The sequence below is a fragment of the Vanessa cardui genome, chromosome 16 (assembly GCF_905220365.1).
Source record: "Vanessa cardui chromosome 16, ilVanCard2.1, whole genome shotgun sequence".
In the NCBI taxonomy this organism is placed as follows: Eukaryota; Metazoa; Arthropoda; class Insecta; order Lepidoptera; family Nymphalidae; genus Vanessa; species Vanessa cardui.
The window spans coordinates 3999619-4024461 of NC_061138.1; the positions used below are offsets into that span (position 1 = coordinate 3999619).

The window sequence follows — 24843 nt, forward strand, 5'->3', positions numbered from 1 at the left end:
TTCCAGAGATTAGCCGGAACAAAAAGACAGACAGAGAAACAAAAATTGTAAAAAATGTTATTTTCGTATATGTACCGTTTATACATACATATGTGTTGAGTAAAAAAGACACTCCAATAATATTATATGTATAGATATAGAAATATGTATTTGTGACACACAAACTACAGAAAAATATATTACAAAAAAGGCAGAATATAATTACATGTCTGCAGTGTACCGACCCATATTTCATGTCGAAACTCGAGAACCAATAGCTCCAAAGCTCAAAGCCGATTTTCAGTGATCGTTAGAGGGTACCATACGAATAACAATGACAAGGGCAGTGCCTACAAATAAGTCTGATGATACAACTAAAAGGTATTAAACTAAGAATTGAATTGAAATTTGATGATCTGAAATCTCACATGTTAATATTTTTAAAATTACGAAGAGACATTTACTACCGTATAAATAAAATAAAATTAGTTATTTATAATCCAATCTCCATAAGGTTAACCTTCCTAAAATACTTTTCAATTGTTTCTTTGTCTATGACAGTGATTCCCAAAGTGGTCCAGGTGGACCCCCAAGGGTCCACGAGAGACATGATGGGGGGTCTACGTAGGCGTGAATAAAAAATGGGGGTCCATAAGATGTTAATGGGGGTCCACGAAAATTTATTTGTTTTTGATAGTAAAGAGCAAAAATGTAAGCATAGTTACATATGTTACCTTATTCATTTTTTCTTCTAATTCTATTCTTTAATTAAGTAAAGTGGTAGAAAATGTACCATTTTTCGTTTTTATTTTACCTATCGGAATATAGGGACAGAACTCAGAAGCGATACAATTTTTATTATTTGGCGACTTTATGCGTGTGGTGGAAATGTAGCGGCAGGGGTCCAACAAAACCAATAAAATTTTGAAAGTGGTCCACGAGAAAAATAAGTTTGAGAACTACTGGTCTATGGCATTCAGTCAGTGTGGCTTTATCTTTATTCGCATGGACACAAGTTACGGGCATACATAAAATTTACAGTACTCCACAGTAAACAGTTACTGTTACATAAAGTTTTTTAATTACGCTCCGAATGCCCTTTCTTTACTTAGGACAAAATGTATTTAACGTTGATGCAGAGACGAGACAAAAAGCAAAAATATAATTAATAAAAGTTGATTTTTGCATTTAAAATACTAGTTGTGACCCGCGGATACACTTGCATTTTAGGGGGTTGCTCGTCCGGTGCTAGGCATAAAAAGAAGGCCCTACTTAGTGGTAGACTGTTGGCCAGTATGACATATAAATCAAAGGATTATTGTGATTCATCATACTTTATGTAATATTTATTAATTTAATTAATTATAATGCAGCATTTATTTACTATTGTACTGCATACAAATATGGTGATGAGTTGACTATGGTTACATATCGATTCTATCGCCATATTAGAATCTTAATAGGCTTTTGTTTTTTTTTTTCTATTGAAAATATATACAATACAGAATAGAGAATTGTATTATATATATGTTAAATAATACATTTTGATATATAGTCGTTTTTCTTCCGTGATATGAATATACAGAACATTATAAATCTAAATCGCCCCGGCTTCGCACGGGTGTATTACTGATACTAAATATACTACAGAGTTTTAATTGTTTTTTGATTTGATTTGAATTGATATATTGTCCATGTATTATATACAAAAAAAAACCTTCCTCTCGGATCACTCTGTCTATTAAAAGAAAACTGCATCAAAATCCGTTGCGCAATTTTAATGATCTATACATACATAGGGACAGACATGGGTAAGTGACTTGCTTTTATACTATGTAATAAATAATTAAATATATGTATAAAACACGACCTACAATATTTACTTTGTATGTAGACCTATGTAATATACCCTGAGCGTGCACTAAGGTGCACGTAGTAGTGAAGTAAATAAATATTATTATACCAACAGTACCGCGTCAAGCGATCTCTCCACCCGCACTCCGCCACCCTAGCAAGTACTCAAACAAATAGACGCATATTACCGTATGCTCGCGCTTTTCATAAAGTATTTTTTTGTCTATAGTTGGAATCTAATATAGACTTAGTATAAAAAAAACTATGTATCTATACAAGTATACAATTCAATACAAAATTTTGACTCCGGAATAATGTCACCAGCGGTTTCGTTCGCGTTTTAGGAGTTTCTCAAAGTCTATTTCCGCCTTTGAGGTTCAAGCTTGCTTTATAAGAAATTCAGACAGACAGAGTTAGTTTCACATTTATAATATTATATAATCTAGATGATCATAGTTATATTACTAAATATAACTATGATCGTACATTCGGAGTACAATTAATGCGATTATACTCTTTAAACATACTATACATTTCAATACTCGTCTGTAATAAATAGGGGACATCTCTTTCGATATCTTCTGTAAGCAGTTTTTTTTTTTTTTATATGAGACAACATCACATACATTACTCTGATCCCAATGTAAGTAGCCAAAGCTCTTGTGTTATGAAAATCAGAAGTAACGATGATACCACAAACATCCAGGCCCAAGACAACACAGAAAACTAATGGTAATCTACATCGACTCGGCCGGGAATTGAACCCGGGACCTCGGAGTGGCGTACCCATGAAAACCGGTTTACACACCACTCGACCACGGAGGTCGTCAAAATATTGGTAACATGATATTGAGATTTCCTTCTAATCACTTTCATTCTATATTTAATCGGTTAAAGCGAATATTATTGGTAAAGAGAGCAACGCAACCGATCCTAGTATATTACGAAACAGACCGTCTTCCTGTCAATTTATCAAGATTTATATGCATTGGACGATAAAATTGATTAATAGGCACATGCTTGGTTATAACAGAAACGCTTCCATAAGATCAACTGGATTTAGAATTTCTAAAAATAAATATTATTTATTTATTTATATTATTTATATTATTGAATATTATTTATATTATTTATATTTATTAATAATGTGACTATTTAGTATATAAAGAAATAATAGCTATTATAAAATAATAAAAAATATCAAATAGAAAAAAAAGGTAATATTTTATATAATAAATATTCTTATATAAAATATTACCTTTTTTTTGAATAAAAATAATAATATTTTATACCGAATTTGATGAAATTGGGTATGAAGCAAAACTTGAACTTCAAGAAAGGACATAGGCCACTTTTTTGCCTGACACATGACAAGAAACACCAACAAACAAGCGAAGACGAGGGCGACTACTAGTCAAAAATAAAAAAAGAATTAAAAAATAATCAATAACAATCAGAACAGATATTAAAGTTATATTTCCGAACACGTTCTGAATTAAATTTTATAAATCCCTTCCAATAAGGGATAGTTGAACAAGAAAAAAAAACTAATATCTTTTAACACTTTCTGGGACAGTGAACGTTTTAAGACGTTATACCAATTACTTATTAATTATTATACTTTAAAGTTTTAAATGTGAAATCTATATCATCAATATCATATAAACAAAATTTAGTGTCTGTTTGTAATACTAAAATAATGCATGTTCCGGCTTATCTCTGAAATGGCTAGGCTGATTTTGACGGGACTTTCATTGATACAGCTCATGTAATAGGGAGTAACATAGGCTACTTTTAGAATTAGTGTTTAATTCAAACTCGAACGAAGTCGCGGGCATAACTAGTAGTAAAAAAAATACAATACAAAATAACGGGTAACTGGAACGCTTAGAAGCGTTTATTGAGTCAAGCATATTGATATTGCTAAAGCAACTTACACTTGACCGGAGCTAAATGGGTCTTTGGCCGCTGTTCAACCTTATTATCGCAACTTTACGACTCGTAGCGTACTAACGACATTGATTGATATGTATATTCAACGATATGTCAAAACTACATAAATACTACTTCTATAAATAAAAACAATAATACTGCCCCGTACATGTCAGTATTTGATAAAATGCAAGCCAGCAAAAACGATTATCTCTCAAGAAAAATTCTATATTAGACTGGACTACAATGTTGGCTATGTTAAATTCCTTTCAATCCCTACCATTGGTATATGGTGCGTTATATTTGCTGTTGATTTAATCATATATTTTTAATATTTATTTACAATAAAATATGTACTTATATTTAACATTACACTAACCCAGTGCGTTAGTTAAGTTGACTGCCAAAACATTAGTTACATTTAATTTAACAATATGCATTCATTTTTAATATCCAATAAATAATTAAAAAATAACATTCATTATTCAATGTCCAAATAATAGAATAACGAAATTTGAAATTAAAAATGTTAAATATATGATTTAATATCATGGAAATTATTAAAGTGAAGAAGTAAGTAGTCTACTTGTGTTTGTGCACGAACTTTTGAGTTATAATATTACATACGCAGTTGGCTACTGTATATAAGGAATCAATACATTACTGACAAATTACCATAGAGTAATTTAATGCGTAAACTAATATTGTATCACTAACATGTTAAATTTATTGTTGAGACGTTGCTGTATGTATGTTTTAGCTTTGTAAGTTAGCCATGAGAAAATTTTCTTATGGTTAATTATAGTTCTTAGCTGTGTAATTAAAAAAATGTAGATACTGTTCGTTTTCACTTAAATTCAAAGTGAAATCTCACAAAATAAACATATACTATTCACTACTTTTTAATATGTATTAAAAACAAAGTCGCTTTCTCTGTCCCTACATTCCTATATATGCTTAATTTTTTAAAACTACGCAACGAACTTTAACGCGGTTTTTTTTTAATAGATAGATTGATTCGAGACGGAGGTTTTTGTATATAATACATGAAAATTGTAGTAGAGAAACATTGGTAATTTTAGTTGTATTTTAGTTAGTGATATCGTAAATAAAAAAACTCTTTGATGTATTTTGTATCAGTATTGCACCCGTGAGAAGCCGGGGCGGGTCGCTAGTACAAAATAAAATAGTACTAAGTTGTCATAGAGTAGCTTGCATTTAACGCCAAAACTAAACTCTAAGCATTCACCTTGTGTTAAACTATACAATGATCTGTAATGAGGGTCAAGAAACAAACTAAAATACGCTATAACGACAGAACCATGAGCCCTTTGCCTATATAAATATTGTTCCCTTGAGAATCAAAGCCGTTACCGTTTGATGTATACCTAAAATAAGGACGAAAGGTAAACATACTAAAGATTTACCTACGCCATGGGATTTACTAATAGCCCTGATATTACTATGCATCAAAAATAGGTCATGATTAATGTATATTCATTTATAATACACGACTATTCCATTTAACTATTTAAATCCGCTTCAAACATTTCGACAACATCGACATTCGAACTGGCAATTTTCACGGATCTATAATAACGAATACTATATATTATTCAAAGTGTCAACCGAAGCTTTTTCGTTGCTTTTATTTGTTTGACGATAGGGCACAGGTTATTTCGCCTACGTTACGTGCGAAATATCAAACAATAATTCGCTGTCAAAGTAGTTTATTTGAATAAAACTAGTTATAACGGATTTGAATCGCGTATATTAATTTTTTTTGACCTACTACCCGTGACCACGAACGCTATAAAGTGCTCGAAACGTCGGGATGTCAAAAAAAAAATTAATATACGCGATTCAAATCCGTTATAACTAGTTTTATTTAAATGTGTAATAATCGCGAAAATTTAAGACAACGTTAGTTTATTTGACTCTATCCTGCTGTGTTTTCAATAGGTTACAACTTCACCTATTATAATTCAACGCCAAAATTTTGATACATATAAAGTATGTAAAATATATCAATTTTCTATAATGTCACAGTGCATTTAAATTAAAAGTATCAAGAATAACTGGATGGAATGCTAAAAATTATAATTATAAAAGCCGTTCAGTTCAGGGCATGTGTACAAAGGATTCTCATATGGGTCATACGAGGCTGAATACGGAAAAGCACTTGTCATTATTAAATATATTTCTGTTGTAATATTTATAAAAAAAAGTTATAATATATTATCTGTATTAATATTATATATGTGAAAGTAACTCTACCTGTCTGTATGTCATTGTGTCACGACCAAATCGTTGAACCGAATTTAAAAAAAAATTAAAACATAAAAGTGTTGTTTTTGTCTCAAAACCAGTATTCCAATACCTAAGTAGGTACTCAAACTGTTTAAGTTCATAAGTAAATACAGACGGTGTTTAAAAAAAAATAAATAAATAAATAAAAACGGAATAAACAAACACAAACAGACTGTAAGTGGTTAACTTTAAACATCGGAATCGTGCGAAAAAATCGCAAGCATTGTTTTCAAAGGAAATTGTTTCCGCTCAAGAATTCGACGCTGGAAATATTGCGGTATTTAACTCAGGTGATACAAGTTTTAACTTACCTAACTATATAAATGTAAATACATATTATATAATTTAAATCCTGAATACAGAATTATAACTACAGCTATAGACATGTCAGTTTAATTATAATTTGAATTACTTTAACAAAATACATGTTAATGAGACTTTTGTTTTTAATTAATACAAACTATCCGCCCTGGCTTCGCTCAGATGCAATGCTGATACTAAATACACTATATTTATATTGTACTTGTATTATACACAAAAACCTTTCTCTCAAATCACTCTATCTAATAAAAAAAAAACTGCATCACAATCCGTTTACCCAATTTTAAATATCGAAGCAGACATAGGGACAAACAGCGGTAAGCGACTTTGATTTATACTTTGTAATGTTATATCGTTAAAATCGAATCAATTTATTACAAATATTTATTATTATTATTTAGCATTTTATTTTAAGTCTGTATTCAAATTTGGAACAAAAAAAAAAATCATTAAGATATTAAGACACATAGTCATGGCTGCCTGATTATCGGATTAACTTGATAAAAGGCTTTAGGAGTAATTTACAAATTAACAATTCAAAGGGCTTTGATGCCTTCGGTTTTGTTCTTGAAGCTACTTAAAGCGAGCCGCAAAGAGGATTAGTGGCGAACGTGTAACAAGAAACGGCAGGCGACAAAGTGTTTGAATAAGTTTCTCTAAGAATAGCTAAAGTATTAAGCATCTCCCATAGTATTGCTATTCTTGGACAGCTTATAGATACTATACAAAACTTGGGTATATTTATGAAATATAACATAATATTTGAGTAGGTAGCTCAGTCCGTACCATACAAGTTCTCACAGACTTCAAAGATAACATAAAAATATTATTTAAGGTGTTGTTTATGTGATATTTTTTGAGTTTGACATAAGCTTGTACATTGTTTGTTCTGTAATGAATTAAATGTAAATCTACCATTTATTTGAAAATCAGATTCTAACGAGAAGAATCGGCAAGAAACTCAATAGTTCTTTTCATTTTCATTACAAAATGTGTGAGTAAAGTTTACTTAATATATTCTTACAATAAAACTAATGTTTCCTTGCCGAATATAAAACGGAAATTATAATTATTTTACTCAGTAACCTTTATTTAACTTACTATAAATAATTATAATAATGTAATAAGAATTGATGATACCTAGGACGTAAAGATAAAATGGAGCGAATGCAAGCGAACGTCTGAACCCATCTTAAGATACTTATATGGGGGTGAAGGAACGGTAAACATTGAACTCACCTAAGGGTCTGTCGGGGTCGTGACGGCGGCTGCAGCACTTGTTACCCATGGCGCGGCCCGCCCGCTACGCCGCGCCAAGCCGCTTCTGTCAACAAGATAAATACAATTAATGCACGAGTACATTTTATAAAAGAGCAATCTTATATTATATGCTCCCTCAAGTATAAGCTAAACTTATTTCTTAAATTCGAACAAATTTACATCCGCAAGAATTTCAAATTTAAGTACTATTAAAATTAGTTACAAGCTGATTTTTAAACTGAAATTTAACATTCGAAAGAGGCACAGAAACGTCTAAAAATGTGTGCATGTAATATATAGTAATAACAATGCTTAAAATTTAGATAGTACGTTTTGTTACAAAGAATAAAATGTTTGTTAAATAGCCCCTCTTTACAGTTAAATAGAAGGATTAAGAGCTTACTTACGCCACACAATGCTTATGTGGACGTAGATTAAGATACCTGTACCGGAATTAATTCCATGTAAGCCGGTTTAATCACAACGATTTTCTTCATCGATAACGAGATTATTAAAAAGCATCACAATATCAATGGTCTTTGACCGGATGTGAATACGCTTCAGTTAAATAAATATAAATATATATAGATATAGCATATAGCACAAATAGTTACATTGAAATGTGACGAATGCGTTGTTATACGAAACCAATAAAGTATTTATTTTTAAATTATCTTTGTCGACGTCCAATTTCATATTCAATTAATCCATTCATTTCATATGCAACCTTTTTTTTATTTTGGCTATTTTTAAGCAGTAGAATCAAAGTAAATCCGTAATTTGAAATACATATATCATAATATTCAATTTTATTATTTAACACGGTAGACCTGCCATGGCATATAGACAAATTGTCACTGTGATTGGTCGAACGGTAGATTTATATACAGCGCCATCTAGTATAGGTTACAGGAATCAAATGAAAATCTTTTCAAAGAAAAAATATTCACATATTTGCCTACATATTACATAACTTTCATAGCGATTTCTCAGATCGGTCAAATAATATGATGAAGACAAAAAAGCGACAAAGTTAAAAAAAAATGTCAATTTCTAAACGACTAATAAAGCAAGTACACATACTCAATTCAATAGACGCAGATAATGTTACATACGTATAACGAACTTTGTAAATAAAACAGTAATGGTCCGGCCGTTACTTAGTATCGGTTATATGGAGAAATCGGCGATAAACAGGTCGAAAGTATCCGATCCTACAACATTAATCACGTCCATATCAACTCGACGTGTTATCACGGTATCAACGACAAGTTCCCACGACTCTTTACGATAACACTAATAAGTGATCGGGAATATCGTTTCGATAGACATTGATTTATTTATAAGACCATGGTCAGTGGCTAGAAGACATGAAGCCGCTACCTTTTTAAGTGTTTAATTTGTATTTATAATTTATATCGTTGGTGAAAGAAAATCTGCAAGTGATAAAAATCTTCCACCAACCGGCGAAACAAACAGTACAAATATTAAAACTAACACATATTTTTAGATAACATATTAAGAGTTGAACTAAATCAAATTCATATATTTATGTAATAATATAAACAAACATCATAATTTTAACGACTGACTCAATTCTATACTACATATATATACTTTCATTTAGATGTTTATTAATCCGTCATCATATTATTTTTAGGATTAGCTGATTTGTATTTAGTCATAGTTATTATTAGTGGTTAAGGTATTAAATATTTTTTATCATGATTTGGAATATTATTGAATATATTACAAAGTATAATCGGTATAATCGGTTCAATTTTTTGCCGATCGGGGTACTATTGAAAACATTTATATAGAAAGGCGAGCTTTCTTTATAATTTCAATCATAGATTAATACTAAACTTGTATTAGTAATATCAAAGTTATTGACTTAAATTTATCATATTAACACATTTTTATAATTTGTCATTTTTTTTCAAACCTTGCCTGTTTGAACCCTCAAACTTCGACAATGACCTCGTTAACTACTAAGCCATCATCAAGTAGTTAAGTGTTTAAATAAAACTATTTAGGAATTAAACGAAGCGTATATAATACAACACATAATAAAATAGTTAACAACTTTAAACGCAAACTAAATTGTACTCCGTCAGAAGTTCACTCAATAATTTCTAAACGTGATCAAAATATAAAACAACGCTATGCTGATGTGTTAATGTGAATGTTAACACTGGACATGTTAAATATTTAATAATGTAAAATTTAATTGATGTTATTTAATCTATTAAATATAAATTCTATTCTAACGCCAGTGACCAAATAAATGAAATTTGTACATTGGAATTTTCGTCATATTATTTTATTTTATTATATTTTAGGGAAACAAACAATAAGATAAATGTATGGGATATTAATATACAAAATCGCATATACATAGTATGTCTTATGACGTGGACGTATACAAGTAGGTAATGAGTAGATTACGGTTGTATAAAACGCCATAATGTATAAAACATAGTGTTTCATATAATCTTTATAAAGTGAACTACCATCATACCAACATATTAAAGAAAATATATTCATCAAATCAACAAATTAAAAAAAGGTAATTTCGAAATTCAAAATGTTTGTCAAATGTCCAAGACTAATCTTTACCCAAAGATAAGAATAAATCTTTTTATTTAATGTTCTACTAAATAAATGGTTAGTAACTTAACCATATGTTCAAAATAATCAATGTTGATAATCAATTTAATCAAAACCATTGATATTCCATGCCTTGATCACGTTCTTTACACAACAAAAGAACTAAACGTATTATTGGATAACAAACTCCATTATGTACGATACGAAGAAAGCCCGTTTATAGAACACGTTCCTTGAATTTTGAATGGTATCGTTATTTACAATAATATATTCTTATTACTATGGGAAATGTTCGTTTTACGTTTTAAGTGCTTCCAGAATATAGATTAAAAATATCTGTACACAGTTTATTACAAAAATATCACTAAATATAACTGGCGTCTCGTACCGGCTTTGCACGAGTTTTTACCTTTTATCTGTATTTCAACTTATTTACACAAAACCGTTATAAATTATATTCCAAAACCTTCCTTATGAATATGTCTATATATGAGTGAAAATCGCAGAGACAGACGCAGCCGGGGTACTTTGTTTTATCATATGTAGTAATTATTAGTTTACTATTAGTCTACTAGTATTTTTTATATTATAATATAAGTATTTTTTTTTATGGTATACGTTGGCGGACGAGCGGTCACCTGATGGTAAGTGGTCACCATCGCCCATAGACAATGACTCTGTAAGAAATATTAACTATTCCTTACATCGTTAATGTGCCACCAACCTTGGGAACTAAGATGTTATGTCCCTTGTGGAACACAACAATACTGAGTACTGTTATTTGGCGGTAGAATAACTGATGAGTGGGTGGTACCTACCCAGACGGGCTTGCACGTAGCCCTACCACCAAGTAAATTATAATATTTATTATTATAATATTTGAAAATATTATAATGTAACTCCATCTGTCTGTCCCTCTTCCACGGCCAAAGCACTGAACCGTATCTGATAAAATTTGGTGTAAAGCACAAAGGCTACTTTTTGTCGAAACCTGACGACCAGCCCCCAAAACACATGGGCAGCAACGGGCGACAACTCTTATTTAATAAACACATCACATATATTGATATGTCAATTCACAGTCATGTGAGCTGAGATGGCCCAGTGGTTAGAACGCGTGCATCATAACCGATGATTGCGGGTTCGAACCCAGGCAACCACCACTATATATATTAATTTGTGTTTATAATTCATCTCGTGCTCGGTGGTGAAGGAAAACATCGTGAGGAAACCTGCATGTGTCTAATTTCAGCGAAATTCTGCCACATGTGCATTCCACCAACCCGCATTGGAACAGCGTGGTGAAATATGTCCCAAACCCTCTCCTTAAAGGAAGAGGAGGTCTTATCTCAGTAGTGGGAAATGTGCTGTTACTTTACTTTTTACTTTTTTTTACATGAACCTAAATGATTATGAACTTTTTTTTTTAATTAAACTCGCTGCCTCACCCTTCCTATCAAACAATAGCAATGCAAATCAATATACTGGTTTTCGCCAGAAAAAGGGTAGTAGAAGCTCGATTATACTACGCCGGAATACCAAATTGGTAGATTAAGGAAATCTGTAATACGATATGGTGTACAATTAATGTTAATATAACAAATTACTCATTGATAACAGCTTCGTATTCAACGTCATATTATACAATGATATAGTATAACAGTATTAAAAATGAATCAAAATTAAAAAAAGGAATTGTGATATTACATCTCTCTGTCATAACTCTGTCTGTCTCGCTTTCACGTCCAAAGTATTGGACCGATTTAAATGAATTTTGGTATACAAATAGTCCAGAGCCCGAGAAAGGACAAAGGCTACTTTTTTGTAAGCAAAGAGTTAAGAAGACCACTTTCTATACCAATCATCAACGTAATATATATTCAGGTAGGCACTTGTTATCTAAAGCGTTTAATTCCTTTTTAATACCAAAATATATTGTACAATTTATAACGAGATTAATTTTAATCATATTATAATATTCGATTGGATACTGTTTATTGTTATTTCGATAAATATGTAAACAAATATTACATATCAAAGTCTGAAATTAAAGGAGGCTCTTGAACCAAATTCGTGGAGAAAGTGAAGGTGCCGGCAGTGCGGGGGACGGACGCCCCAACGACCTGTTGCCTTCAATCAATAACCAACGCAATACCGCTCATACACCCTCATTCGACAAAACCCATAGCTTGCACCCAAATCCCTTCACAAATACATACTTTGCACAAACCTTATCACCTTTAAATTTTGTTTGTGAAACCAATCAATCTATATTAATATTATTAATGTGAAAGTATCTCTGTCTTTCTGTCTGTCTATTGCTCTTTCACGACCAAACCACTGATCCTGACCCCATGACAACCAACAACTTAAAACGCAAGCAAAGCCAAGAGCGGCTACTAGTTAAGAAATAATGGGCTGATTCTGTTCAAAATTTAGGAGTCAGAAAATTAAACCTAAGCTTAATCAGCTCAAACAAAGTGCGTCATCATAAATATACATAATAAGCATTTTGTAAGCTAAATCTGAATATACCAATAATACTTAATAGTGTCATAAAAAGGGCCATACGAGAGCCTGTTCAAACAGTCGCAATTGAGATAAGGGAAATAATCAATACGCAAATACGAAACGAACGCTCATGGCATTAATGTTGGCTTCGTATTATTGGAAAACAATTTGTCAAATTCATCGGTTATACAAATATGAATGTTTAATATAAGTTTCATGAAATTTTTAGAGGATACAATATCTGCTCTTCGCGCATGTACCGAGGGCGGTCAATAACCCGGTGGGCGGAATCTTGAACTTGAACTAGATTGTAAATACAGGAACATAAAATTTTATCCTCAAAGCAATTCAAAATGGAATAAAAGGAAATATCAAATATAGTACATACCTTGAAAAATATAGATCAATGAGAATATAGAGAAAATATCGATGTGAAAAAAATGTACAATAGATACCCAATTATCTAAAGAGTAGGGTTCAATTTGCGGAAAATATTATCTAATAAGATGCACCATCGATGTAAGGCTATTAAAAATACGATACTTCAATAAAACCGGCAAGGGCTTTATAATCATGTGGCGTATTGTCTTACAAGCAATCTAAACTCATGTGTCATCGTTATAGCATGGCTTGTACCACAAAATGAGGAAGTAACATGATCGATCGCAGGATGATTACGTTCGAGTTATTTAACTTCTGATACGAATTTGTACCTTAAAAATATACACAGTCAATGTTTTATTTCAACACGTTATTTAGGTTGAACAATAATAATATTTAACGATAAATTTTGGAATCATTTCTGATCAAGTGTTAAGTGCGCTAAGGTTGCATTATTTAAAATTGTAATCTTCAATTTTGCTAGACTCTTTTGAGATCTATAATGACGTCGCAATTTTCAAGAACTGTACCGCAAATACATTAGAAAATTTAAGAACTTATAAGTACATTACACATTTGCAGCATTATGAGTAGATATAACCCCATCAAATTTAAAAGTCTACGATGAGTTAAAACAATCAACATTTCCAAAATGAGTGGGCACACAGACAGTTTCATTGTTTTAGTGTATATATTAACGAGTCCCTGCACATCGGTTCTGTTGAACTTGACAATGATTTGTATTTAGAGGACGTCGGTCGGCCGTCAGGCGCAGCTGCGGGCAAAACAATGGCGGCTCTAAACGCTGTTATGATTAACGCACTCACCTCTACGGGAGCTTTGCTTTAATGTATATTATACTACGTAATTACGACGGGTAATTATAACATACGGCTAAATAACAAAATGTGTATAATAGCTTGATTGCCATTTATGAGTACTGTTTTATTACCAAATGAAACTAATATCTAAGCCGAAAATTTATCAAGAAGTACCCAATATGCTGCTCTGTTTTCCAAATAGCCAAACTATTTCAAAGGTACAAGTATTAGTCATTAGGATCTAAAGTTAGTTCATGTTATATAGCTAATTTTCTTATCTAGTCTCATTTGTTTATTGGACACAAAATCGTAAAAAATAATTATTTCTCATAATCACAATTTCGTTTACTTTTCCGATTATCAGTGAGAAAGCTTTGAGGGTAAAGATGGTGACAATTAAAATAATTCGTTTGAATCCACAAATTGATGAAGAAAAAGTTAATTAAATATACATTGTCAGTGCATCGAGTACTGAGAGTTTTAGCCTCGAAATAACAATTATCAAGTTTATGAATTTAAGTTGTTAAGTCACAAAGAATAGCTTCATATAATTAATTCACAAAGACACATCGTTGTGAAATATCTCAAGACGTAATTGCGACAAAATTACTTCTCAAGAGAAAAATCCAGACGCGAAAGTAATTTCGTATATAATTGCCAAAACTTTCGTAACGTGTTGGAGTTAAAATGTTTTGATATAATGACACAAACATTTAAGAACACATACATAATAAATATGGAATATAATTCACAGTTAAAAAAATAAAATTTATATAGAAGATTTAATCTAGAAACGGTAAATAATCGATTTTTATCATAAAAATGACGTAATCAGAATGGTAAGCATTAGAGTATTTGTGGATAAGTATGTAATATTATACAGCCGTGAAGCCAGCGGAGCGAGTAACGCAAGCCATGATAAACTAGCAAGGTTTCTCAGGAAAAAATACCACTGATTATGCAGGAAACGTCTAGTTACAAGTGTTTGGTACCAAGATTATAATATGCCTTATTAAAATACTGTACACGCTCCGATGGAACTCTGGAGGAATTACGAGACGTTTTCCGCCGGAAACCGTTGCTATGAGAATCTTATTTAAGCGTACATCGAGTATTGAACGATGACTTGGGTAATGCGTAATAAACGAACATTTTATGATCGTTAAATCATTGTCATAATTAAGTTAGCCAGTGGATTGAACACGTATATCTTTACAACGGTTCGTGGTCAAAATACTAGCAAGCGCTACTAAGTTTATTTAAGTTCTATGTTTGTATTTATTTGAATTTAATTTCGTATGAAGTGTGTTGAAGAATTTATGACACAATATTCTAAAAACATGTATCTACCTATTCGTAGCAGACCAATAAACTGAAATTCAAATGATAATCATTTATTCAACTTAATCATTGTTTGTATTAGAAAAAAGTCAGCGGGTTTTCATTTATTTTTGCCACTATTTGCCAATGCCATAATCTTGACCAGGCATTGACACCTTTCTGATATAACTTGCTGATTAATAACAATAAAAAAAAATTTTAGAACATAAAAATTGATATCGAAATTTAGGTAAGCAATATTGACGTAAAGTAAATAACAATGTGCAATTGTTAGTTTTAAACTCTGATCTATTGAGCGTTTCCATCTTAAATGCAAATAATAACGACTAATTATAAATGCCATTGTTAGAGAATCAAAGAACACTGACAATGACATCATGATCAGTATTTATAAAAGTTTGTTTCGACTGAATTGTTTAGAAATAAAACATCGTATTCGATAAGGGTCAGTAATCCTTGCCGACGTCGAAATCTAAAAATAAAAACGGGAGGCACACTATCTCACGCTCTAAATCATCGCTCCCCCAAGACAAAAATATCTTCGTATATTTCCCATTTTAACCCTCTCGGTTTATGTAATATCCGCTGACCGAAAGGTTTCAACCTACTTTGTGGTCTGTAAACAAGGGATAAGTGTTTGGAGAATGAAAACAATCGACAATTTACTACAAATTGATACAATTTCCTTCCTTTATCATCATCACATAGCATAAAACATAGTCGCTTACCGCTATCTGTCCCTATGTATGCTTAGATCTTTAATTTTGATGTGTATTTTTTAATAGATAGAGTGATCCTGGGGGAAGGTTTTTGTATAAAATACTTCAACTATACAATAAGAAAACACTGATAATTGTAGAAGTTTCAAATGTGATTTAGTAAATAAACAAATTCAGTAGTATATTTAGCATCAATATTGCACCCATGTGAAGAAGGGGCGGGTCGATATTTAACATAATTTCTTTTACTCTTGTGCAGTTAAAGACTATATTCGTATATCATTAATTGTACATACAAAAGTAATAAATTAAACGGCAAAAGAAAAATCATTCACAAACCAAGTATATTATTAGTGAAGACGATAAAAATACGTGAATGATATCGATATTTCTATTCATTAAAATTAATATTCCCACACTATGGAAGTTTTACATACATGACGTCATTTCAAAAATCCTTCACCCCATGTGAATACGTACATACTGACAATACAAAATAATATACGATATACAAATTCAGGCATCTACTTAAGTTGTTAATCTTGTTTATCTGACGCGATGCTACCGGTACATAGAATGAAACGACAATGTACCCGCATATAAGCTGTTAAACGCAATCTCGTTCCGGGGCAAACAGAAACCGTAAATTTATCGCTTTTCACCTCACTAGCGACTGTTAAATCAGATTGATACTGAATTATGTCTCAAATATTCACATTATTAAATGTGTCTTTACCTCTAAGCTGGGTATACAAGTGCAGTAACCGCTAACTTGCACCTGGTTATCGAGGTATATTTTATTTAGGAGCATTTAATCGTATAATACATTCAGCTGATTTATTTAGCAATTTATATACAAACTAGTTAACGTCCGCGGCTTCGCTTGCGTTTGAGGGGTTTGTCGTCAGGTGTTAAGCATAAAAAAGTATTCCCTTTTGGGATTCAAACTTGCCCCATCTCAAATTTCATCAAAATCGGTTCATTGATTTGATCATGAAAGAATAACACTACTTTCTCATTTATAATATTAATACAGAAAATACAAAACTACGGTAAAATAATGTCGTAATTGTTGAATACTTTTATGTTCATAATGTTATATATTATTCTTCTCCCTTTTTCCTTCTTCAAAACAAATCTCGTGTATCTCGTCTTAGGACGTTATCTGTGTTTTGATAACAAAGAAAGCGTTCAGTTTTCGCACGTGCACAACACAACAGCACTTTCGAAGATTGTTTTTAGTTTGTATACAGTGTCCTGTTTACTCGAGCTTGGTTTGTGTATGAATAAGTATCGTATATATATATAGTAGAAAATTTAAATCGATTGATTGAATCAAACACAAATAGATTTTTAAACTTTCCTATGGGTTTTTTTTTTCTTTATTTGTTTGAACACACTTAGATTGCTATGAACTCATTTTTAGGGGTTTACGCATTCTGGTAATTTCTGAAATTAAATCATATGACTAAACATTCATTGGGAATTACGTAAGTGACTCTCAAATATTATTTCCTTGAATTTTTTTTTTCTTTTTGATTTTCAGTCTAGATTTTTGCCTTATAACTTTTCATGATTCGATCAATGGGCAAATTATCGTGAAAATCTTAATAATTAAGATTCTATCGTAATATAATAAAATCATTTATTTCTGATTAATTTCAACGATTTTATGATATAAGTTATTTAATATTAATGATTTCCGGCGGAGACGTGAAATATTGCTGAATATTGCGGTATTTTAATACAAAATTAATTTTGTAACGTTGCACTTGGTTCAATTTATCGCTGGAAAACATTGCACTTTATCTAATACAGCAAGCGATCGCCATGACAATTCTTATTTATACAGACAGGACAAAGTATGCCAGGTTTTATTAGTATCGTATAAACGCTAACTTGAATGGAATTGTTTTAACAATATATGTGAATGGTTGAGTCGAGATGGCCCAGTGGTTAGAACGCGTGCATCTTAACCGATGATTGCGGATTTAAACCCAGGCAAGCACCACTGATTCATGTGCTTTATAATTAATCTCGTGCTCAGCGGTGAAGGAAAACATCGTGAGGAATACTGCATGTGACAAATTTCGTAGAAATTCTGCCACATGTCTATTCCACCAACCCGCATTGGAACTGCGTGGTGGAATATGTTCCAAAAACCTTCTCCTCAAAGGGAGAGGGAATCTCCTCAAAGCCTAGCAGTGGGAATTTACAGGCTGTTGTTGTTTTGTTGCTTGTGAACGATTCCTTTTTTCGGATTTCATAAATCGAAGAATCTGAATTGGAATACGACGGTTAAAAATTTTCATCATTATTAATGCTACATTCTATTCGATCAAGATTTGGACAATCCTATTTTTATTTATAATCAATTCACAGGAGCGACGGTAAAGCTATCTCTTAAGACCGTTTTCCTGTAACTATAACCGTTAAGGTAGCTAGCCTTGCTGCTCCATATCAAATATCCATCCTGTTTATTCCAATAAGGCCGTTGTCGTATGCCATGCTTACGATTGCTTTATCTACACTTATATTATGAATGCGTAAGTAACTATCTGTTGCCTCAAACTTAAACCGATGAAACGATTTCGATCAGATTTACTGTAGAGATAGTTTGGGTTCACTATAAATAATATAGTAAAGTGCTGTAGGTGCAGTTTAGGTGGGTAAAGCCGTAGGTTCCGTGGGTAAAGCCGTTAGGTAGATTATTAAAACAATTGATTTGGCTGCGACCAGGAACGGACTGGCAGTTTCTGAAGTACTAATTGACGATTTAGCTACTTCTATTTAGTCATAAGCGACTATAATATCTTCAGGTTTATAAAAAGAACATACTCGTGTATCAATCAAAACAAACGACCAAATTTTGGATCGCATTCGGCATTTGTCCATCTTATATAGACCTGTTGAGCGATACATTTTTAATACAACGATAGGTTTTGTTTATGTTTTGATATATCAGTTTGTTAACAAGCGATAAAATATATATGAAATATAAAGGAAACATTAAAATCACAAACATCCGTCTGATAAATTTAAAGTTGTACGCATGTATATCAAAAATCATATTATGAGTTGAGATTAGATCTTTAACTCGTGTTCGTTCTCTATCAAACATTATGATTATAACATGATAAACAATAATTTACTTATTTACTTGTTTTTCGATTGTACAATGACGTACATATTTACAAAATTACATAAAAAGTTATCATTTTCGTGCGTTCTTAGACTAGCCAACTACGTGATAGTATGTGATTGGCCATATGCATATATATTATGAATTATAAAAACTATTTTTACGCTGACAATTCGTCACCAAATGAGTTCAAAGATGGTATATCCATTGTGACTGTTCACAATATAATAAATATGAAACAACATCATACATTATTCTGATCCCAATGTTAGTAGCTAAAGCACTTGTGTTATGGAAAATAAGAAGTAACGACGGTACCACAAACACCCAGACCTAAGACAACAAAACTAATGGTTATCTACATTGACTCGGCCGGGAATCGAACCCGGGACCCCGGAGTGACGTACCCATGAAAACCGGTGTACCCACCACTCGACCACGGAGGTCGTCTTTTTCGCAAATTTTCTTTCACCATTGGAACTGGAACACAGCTACATAAAATCTCTATCTATTTCTGAACTTACCTGTTTTCGTTCGTTCTAAGCTCCTATCAACAAAGGTTGTCTCTGAGATATCGTTATAAGCTATAAGACCGCCTTTGGCCACAATTTGTTATATATTTTTTTCTATAGTACTCAATAATTGTGTGTTGTGCTAACTAACAAACTAGGTTTCAGATTGTGGAACCTTCTCACTTTACGTCCCGTGTCAAACAACAATATCTTCTGTATTTGTCCCTTGATTCAACAACGGAGCGAGAGCATCCTATTAAGCCATTAAACGTTACAACAAGGGAAACAATGTCAAGTCAACATCCACGAAAGAGTTATGCTATTTCGTCAAAACAAAGTCGAAAATCTACACACATACTATCATGATATCAGAAAGTCATATGCGACATTAACTATAAAAATTATAGCATTTAACTTGTATCCAATAAGTAACAAAATAGCGTATCACGGTATGTGAGTTATTATAGAATAGTGTAATCAATATTTTTTTTTACAGAGCGAAACCCTTGAGATGTGTTATTCAATTACTCACGATATTAATTAACACGAAACTTGGCATAACCGTACAGCCATAAACGTAACGATTATTAATACGTGCTTCCTATACTAATTACTGGCACAACGGTTACATAAACGGTATGCGCATGTGTAAATTAGATTTTATTTGGTAAACTCGTTTCCTATGTACGCACTGATTAAATTATATTTGGTTAACCCATTTCCTCGACGGGATGTTTATGTGAGAACACGATGCAATGTTAACATACAAAACGGGCGTACGACAAATCCACACTCGCGTCGATTAGAACAAGGCTCCATTAAGATGATTGGAACGGATGTTTGACATCTATTCGGATGTTAGGAAAGTAGTTTCGTCAGCAAACGATTTTTCGTATCAACAGCTTTATTAAAAACATATATATTGAAAACTAGTGACCCGCCCCGAACTTCGCACTAACACTGATACTTAAATTATCATGATAAAAAGTTCTAAATTTATCAGTGTTTCTTTACCATATTGTGTGTTGTATGTAAAAACCTGTCTCTCGAATCACTCTATCTATTAATAAAAACCGCATCAAAATCCGTTGCATTTTCCTAAAGATCTACATCAAAGCATACAGAAAGCGGTAAGCGACGATTTAAAGATCTGATCTCCACGTCGACTTTTCGTCACCAGTTGCTCGAAACACGTCGTTTTATTGATCAAAATCAAAGTATACTTTATTCAAATAGGCTTTTGCAAGCACTTATGAATCATCATTTAACAACTACAACTATATTAAGTAAAACCATCGGTTCGGAATGTAGATTCTGCTGAGAAGAGCAGGCAAGAAGCTCAGTAGTTACTCTTTGAAGAACTATTGTTACTTTGAAATACGAATGAATATCAAGATACATATCATTGGAACAGAATGTAATAAGCGCCAACCCTATTCAATAAGAAATGACGCCTTTGCTCAAATGAGAAACATTAACAAATTGTTCATTAATCAAAAAAGATATATACCCCTTTTACTTGAAAAATTTTCTTAATATAACTGTCTGGGTTGCCGCAACTTGATTGAAACTTGCAGTGATATTATTTCATAACACTGCCCCGTATTTCGAGCAAGTTGTACGGTTGTTACACGTGAATGAGATTCACAACGAATTACAATAAATACCTGTTCGGGCTAACATAAGATCATCGGGGAAACACTGAGCAATTTTCGCAAAACTACTTTTGTTTCGCGCTCATTTGCCTCATTATTTTATGGCCAACGACCGAGTTGTGTATTCAAAACGTATTCTCTAGTTAAGACTATTTATCATTGTCGTTGAATTCGTGTGATTTTTGTCGCCGTACTAAAATTTTGGATTTCATTTACATATTAAGAATTTGATGATTTTATGTACCTATTGTTATAAAGCACAACTCATTGAGAATAAATAATTATTTTCGACTAACTTATTGCCAGCTCTAAAAAATATAATTTCGGATACAAATACTATTTGCAAATTATATTATATATAAAAAACTATTGTTTGGGTGATTCAGTGGTGTCGTATTCTTGTACATTACAAAATTTGTTATCAGTTACAAACAAATATTATTGTACAGAATGATAACAGAGAGATATGGTGTCCTAGAAATTAACATCAAATAAAGAGAATACATTACAGACAATTCAAATAAAACGAAAAATAATTAGTTCACGACTACAAAACTAATTAAGCACTCTTACATCGGGTTCCTTTGACTAATCCAATAGAAACCAATAAGGCCATAACAAACGGTATATTTTTAGCGCTCAGCTGTCAGTGCACATGTTTACGGGAGGCCGGGAGCGCCCTCCTGTCGCCGGTGGTCATAAGCGTGGGGCGCGCGCGATCAATACGGCAGGGCTTCCCTGCTGGCGTTACGCGGGCCATGAGAATTGATAGAACACGCAGTGGCTTGTAAACTTGTAACCCATTCCCGTGGAAGTTTACTGCATTCGAATCGATAAAAAAGTAAACAGGAGGCCTTATTCTGTAACTGATTTCGTATCTCACTCGTGAAATATTGGAAAATAGGTCCCGTGAAATCATCTAACAGTTCACGATCGTGAACGATTTTCTTGGTCACGTTTGAGTTTCGGACGAATAGGCATTTCGTGGCCGGACTGCAAGACCTCTTGTCAACGACGCCTAGTATGCTCGGCGTTGATTGAGTGTTGTGTTATAACCAAAGACAAAGCCAGCTTATTAAAATGAATGTCCAACGTCAATCGCTTACAGGGAACAATGTCGCATACAGTTTCACACACTTAATTGATCTGTGTCTCATTTATTTTATGGGAGGGATCCGATATTAACAATACGCAATAAATTCAATTGAAATAAAGGGGAGATTTAATAGAATTAATTTAATGGCGACGAAAGTGAATTTGATACAATTGTGAAAATAATAAATAGATAAAATTAATTCAATTGCTATTCAGCATACATCAGTTTATTCCATTTGAAATTATAAAACATTTTTATACATGTGATTTGATTAAACAATACAAACAATTCTAGAGAACAATCTAGGAAATCATAATGAACTTAAAACAAAGAGACTATATATAAATATATTTTCAAATAAAAAACAATGTTTAATTTAAATAGTTTTGGCGAATCATTATAAATAAATGGATTGAAATTGAAAACACGACGCCAGCTTGATAATAATCGTGATGTTACCATGAGGTCTTGCACTCAGGAACATGCCTTTGGCGGAGACCATGTCTGCATACTAGATAACTACGTCTACACACAGACGTGCGTCTACATTATACTGTAAAATAGATACTTGTTTCCATATCCAATGGAATATGGAAACGAGATTAATTAGAATTTTCCATTTAAAACATTTGCGGCAATTCTTTAATGACACCACGCACACAAAAGCATTATTTTAATTCTAGAAGGAAGTACGTTTAACAATTTAAATTTAAGAAAATGACGCAAAAAGAAACAAAAACGTCTTAAAATTCTCATAGTAATTAATTTGTTTACGACTAAATCTTTATCTCAATACATACATATCGAAATGAGAATAATAACGTGTGAATACGAACATTTGCCGTGGAATCGTGGAAAAAAATGCTAACAGCTTTTCCATTCCCTGAGCGTAAGAACCTAGTTTATTTGTCTGTCTGGAGTTAATAAGCCGTAGTTTGATATACATACATATTTTTAATGAATCTTCTTCGGATACGATAAAAGAAAAAAGTCGAAACTGAGTACAAAGAATCCATATGTAGCGTTCTGCCAAATTTTAAATTTAAATTCAGAGTAAGAAAATCTTTGTCTGTTTTCAAATTTCTTTATCAAGTTTTAAACTCTTAGTACCATTTTACATAATTAACCATTTTATATGTACTGTTATTTTATAAGATTTGGAGTGCAATAAAGTTTTTATCTATCTATCTATCTATCTACCTTTTGAATCTAAAGATGAATTCATTGCGATGCAATATGTCATTCTCAATCGGTAAAGCAGATTGTCGCTCATACTGAGCACACGAAAATAGATCATAATATGTGACGAATCTTTTCTTACCCCGATTGAATATTTTAAAAATATATGTATGCATATAATAAAATTAGAGTGTCAGTTTGTAATGTTATAGTAGCTCTTTTTTACCCAATGGATATTTACGGTATTATTATACATAGTTAAATACACGGTACATATACCAAAATAATATTATTTGCAATTTTTGTCTGTCTGTCTGTTTGTTTCGGCTAGTCTCTGGAACTGCTGGACCGATTTTGACGGGACTTTCACTGACAGATAATGGATATAATAGGGAGTAACTTAGGCTACAATAATATTTATTTTTTGTTAAATTCAAACTCGTACAAGGTCGCGGGCACAGCTAGTATTACTATATGTTCCATTTATAAAGTAATTTCATCGTTTGTAATTTAAATAACAATACAAATTAATTAATTTAGTCTAACAGTTGATGTCAAAAGCACGCTCAATTCGGCTTGATCAATTTTGTTTCACATCGCAGACATGAAATCGACCTAATTACTTTAGACAGTATGACTATTTTATAGATATTGTTTTAAAACTCTTTATCTACAGTCCTAAAATTATTATGAAAGGTAATTAATTATTTCAACATTAATAATCGAACTATTGCTGTTGTTTAAAAGTACTATGTTGGCAGTTGAAATATGAAAATTATTGCATTAACTTTTTAATTATTTATTATGTTTCATAGCCAAATGGAAAATAACTGAACCCTTACGCATTCGTCATGCCTGTCTGTCTGTCTGTTCCTCCATCCGTATGTCACAGCAACTTTTTTTCCGATATCATAAAGCTATACTCCTGAAACTTGGTAAGTAACATTTCATACATTTACTCAAATTAAAAAAAAAAAACGAAACTTTACGGAACCCTTCTTGGACGAGAGTCCGTCTCGCACTTGGGAGTCTTTTTTTATCTGTATCGACAGTTTATTGCATGACTTTAAACAAATGAATTCGTTTTATTTCATAAACGCTAAGTCAATAGCAACGATCTATTTTCCTCTTACGGAAAATGAGAATAATATCATAGGCAGCGAAATTACTTATCCTGGTTTCTTTCAAATGCAGATTATGTAAAAACATATATAAAGATA

The 24843-nt window shown here is 32.1% G+C and overlaps 1 protein-coding gene across 4 annotated transcripts in view; it reads right to left on the reverse strand.

Annotated features, from left to right (window-relative positions):
• LOC124536045 (tyrosine-protein kinase Src64B) overlaps positions 1 to 24843 on the reverse strand; it is a 75546-nt gene that overhangs the window by 6996 nt on the left and 43707 nt on the right. For all 4 annotated transcript variants that reach the window (XM_047112455.1, XM_047112453.1, XM_047112456.1 and 1 more), the window contains one exon: positions 7636 to 7720. In XM_047112455.1, coding sequence (XP_046968411.1) covers positions 7636 to 7684 — 49 coding nt within the window. In that variant the 5' untranslated portion in view covers positions 7685 to 7720. The remainder of the gene's footprint in view (positions 1 to 7635; positions 7721 to 24843) is intronic.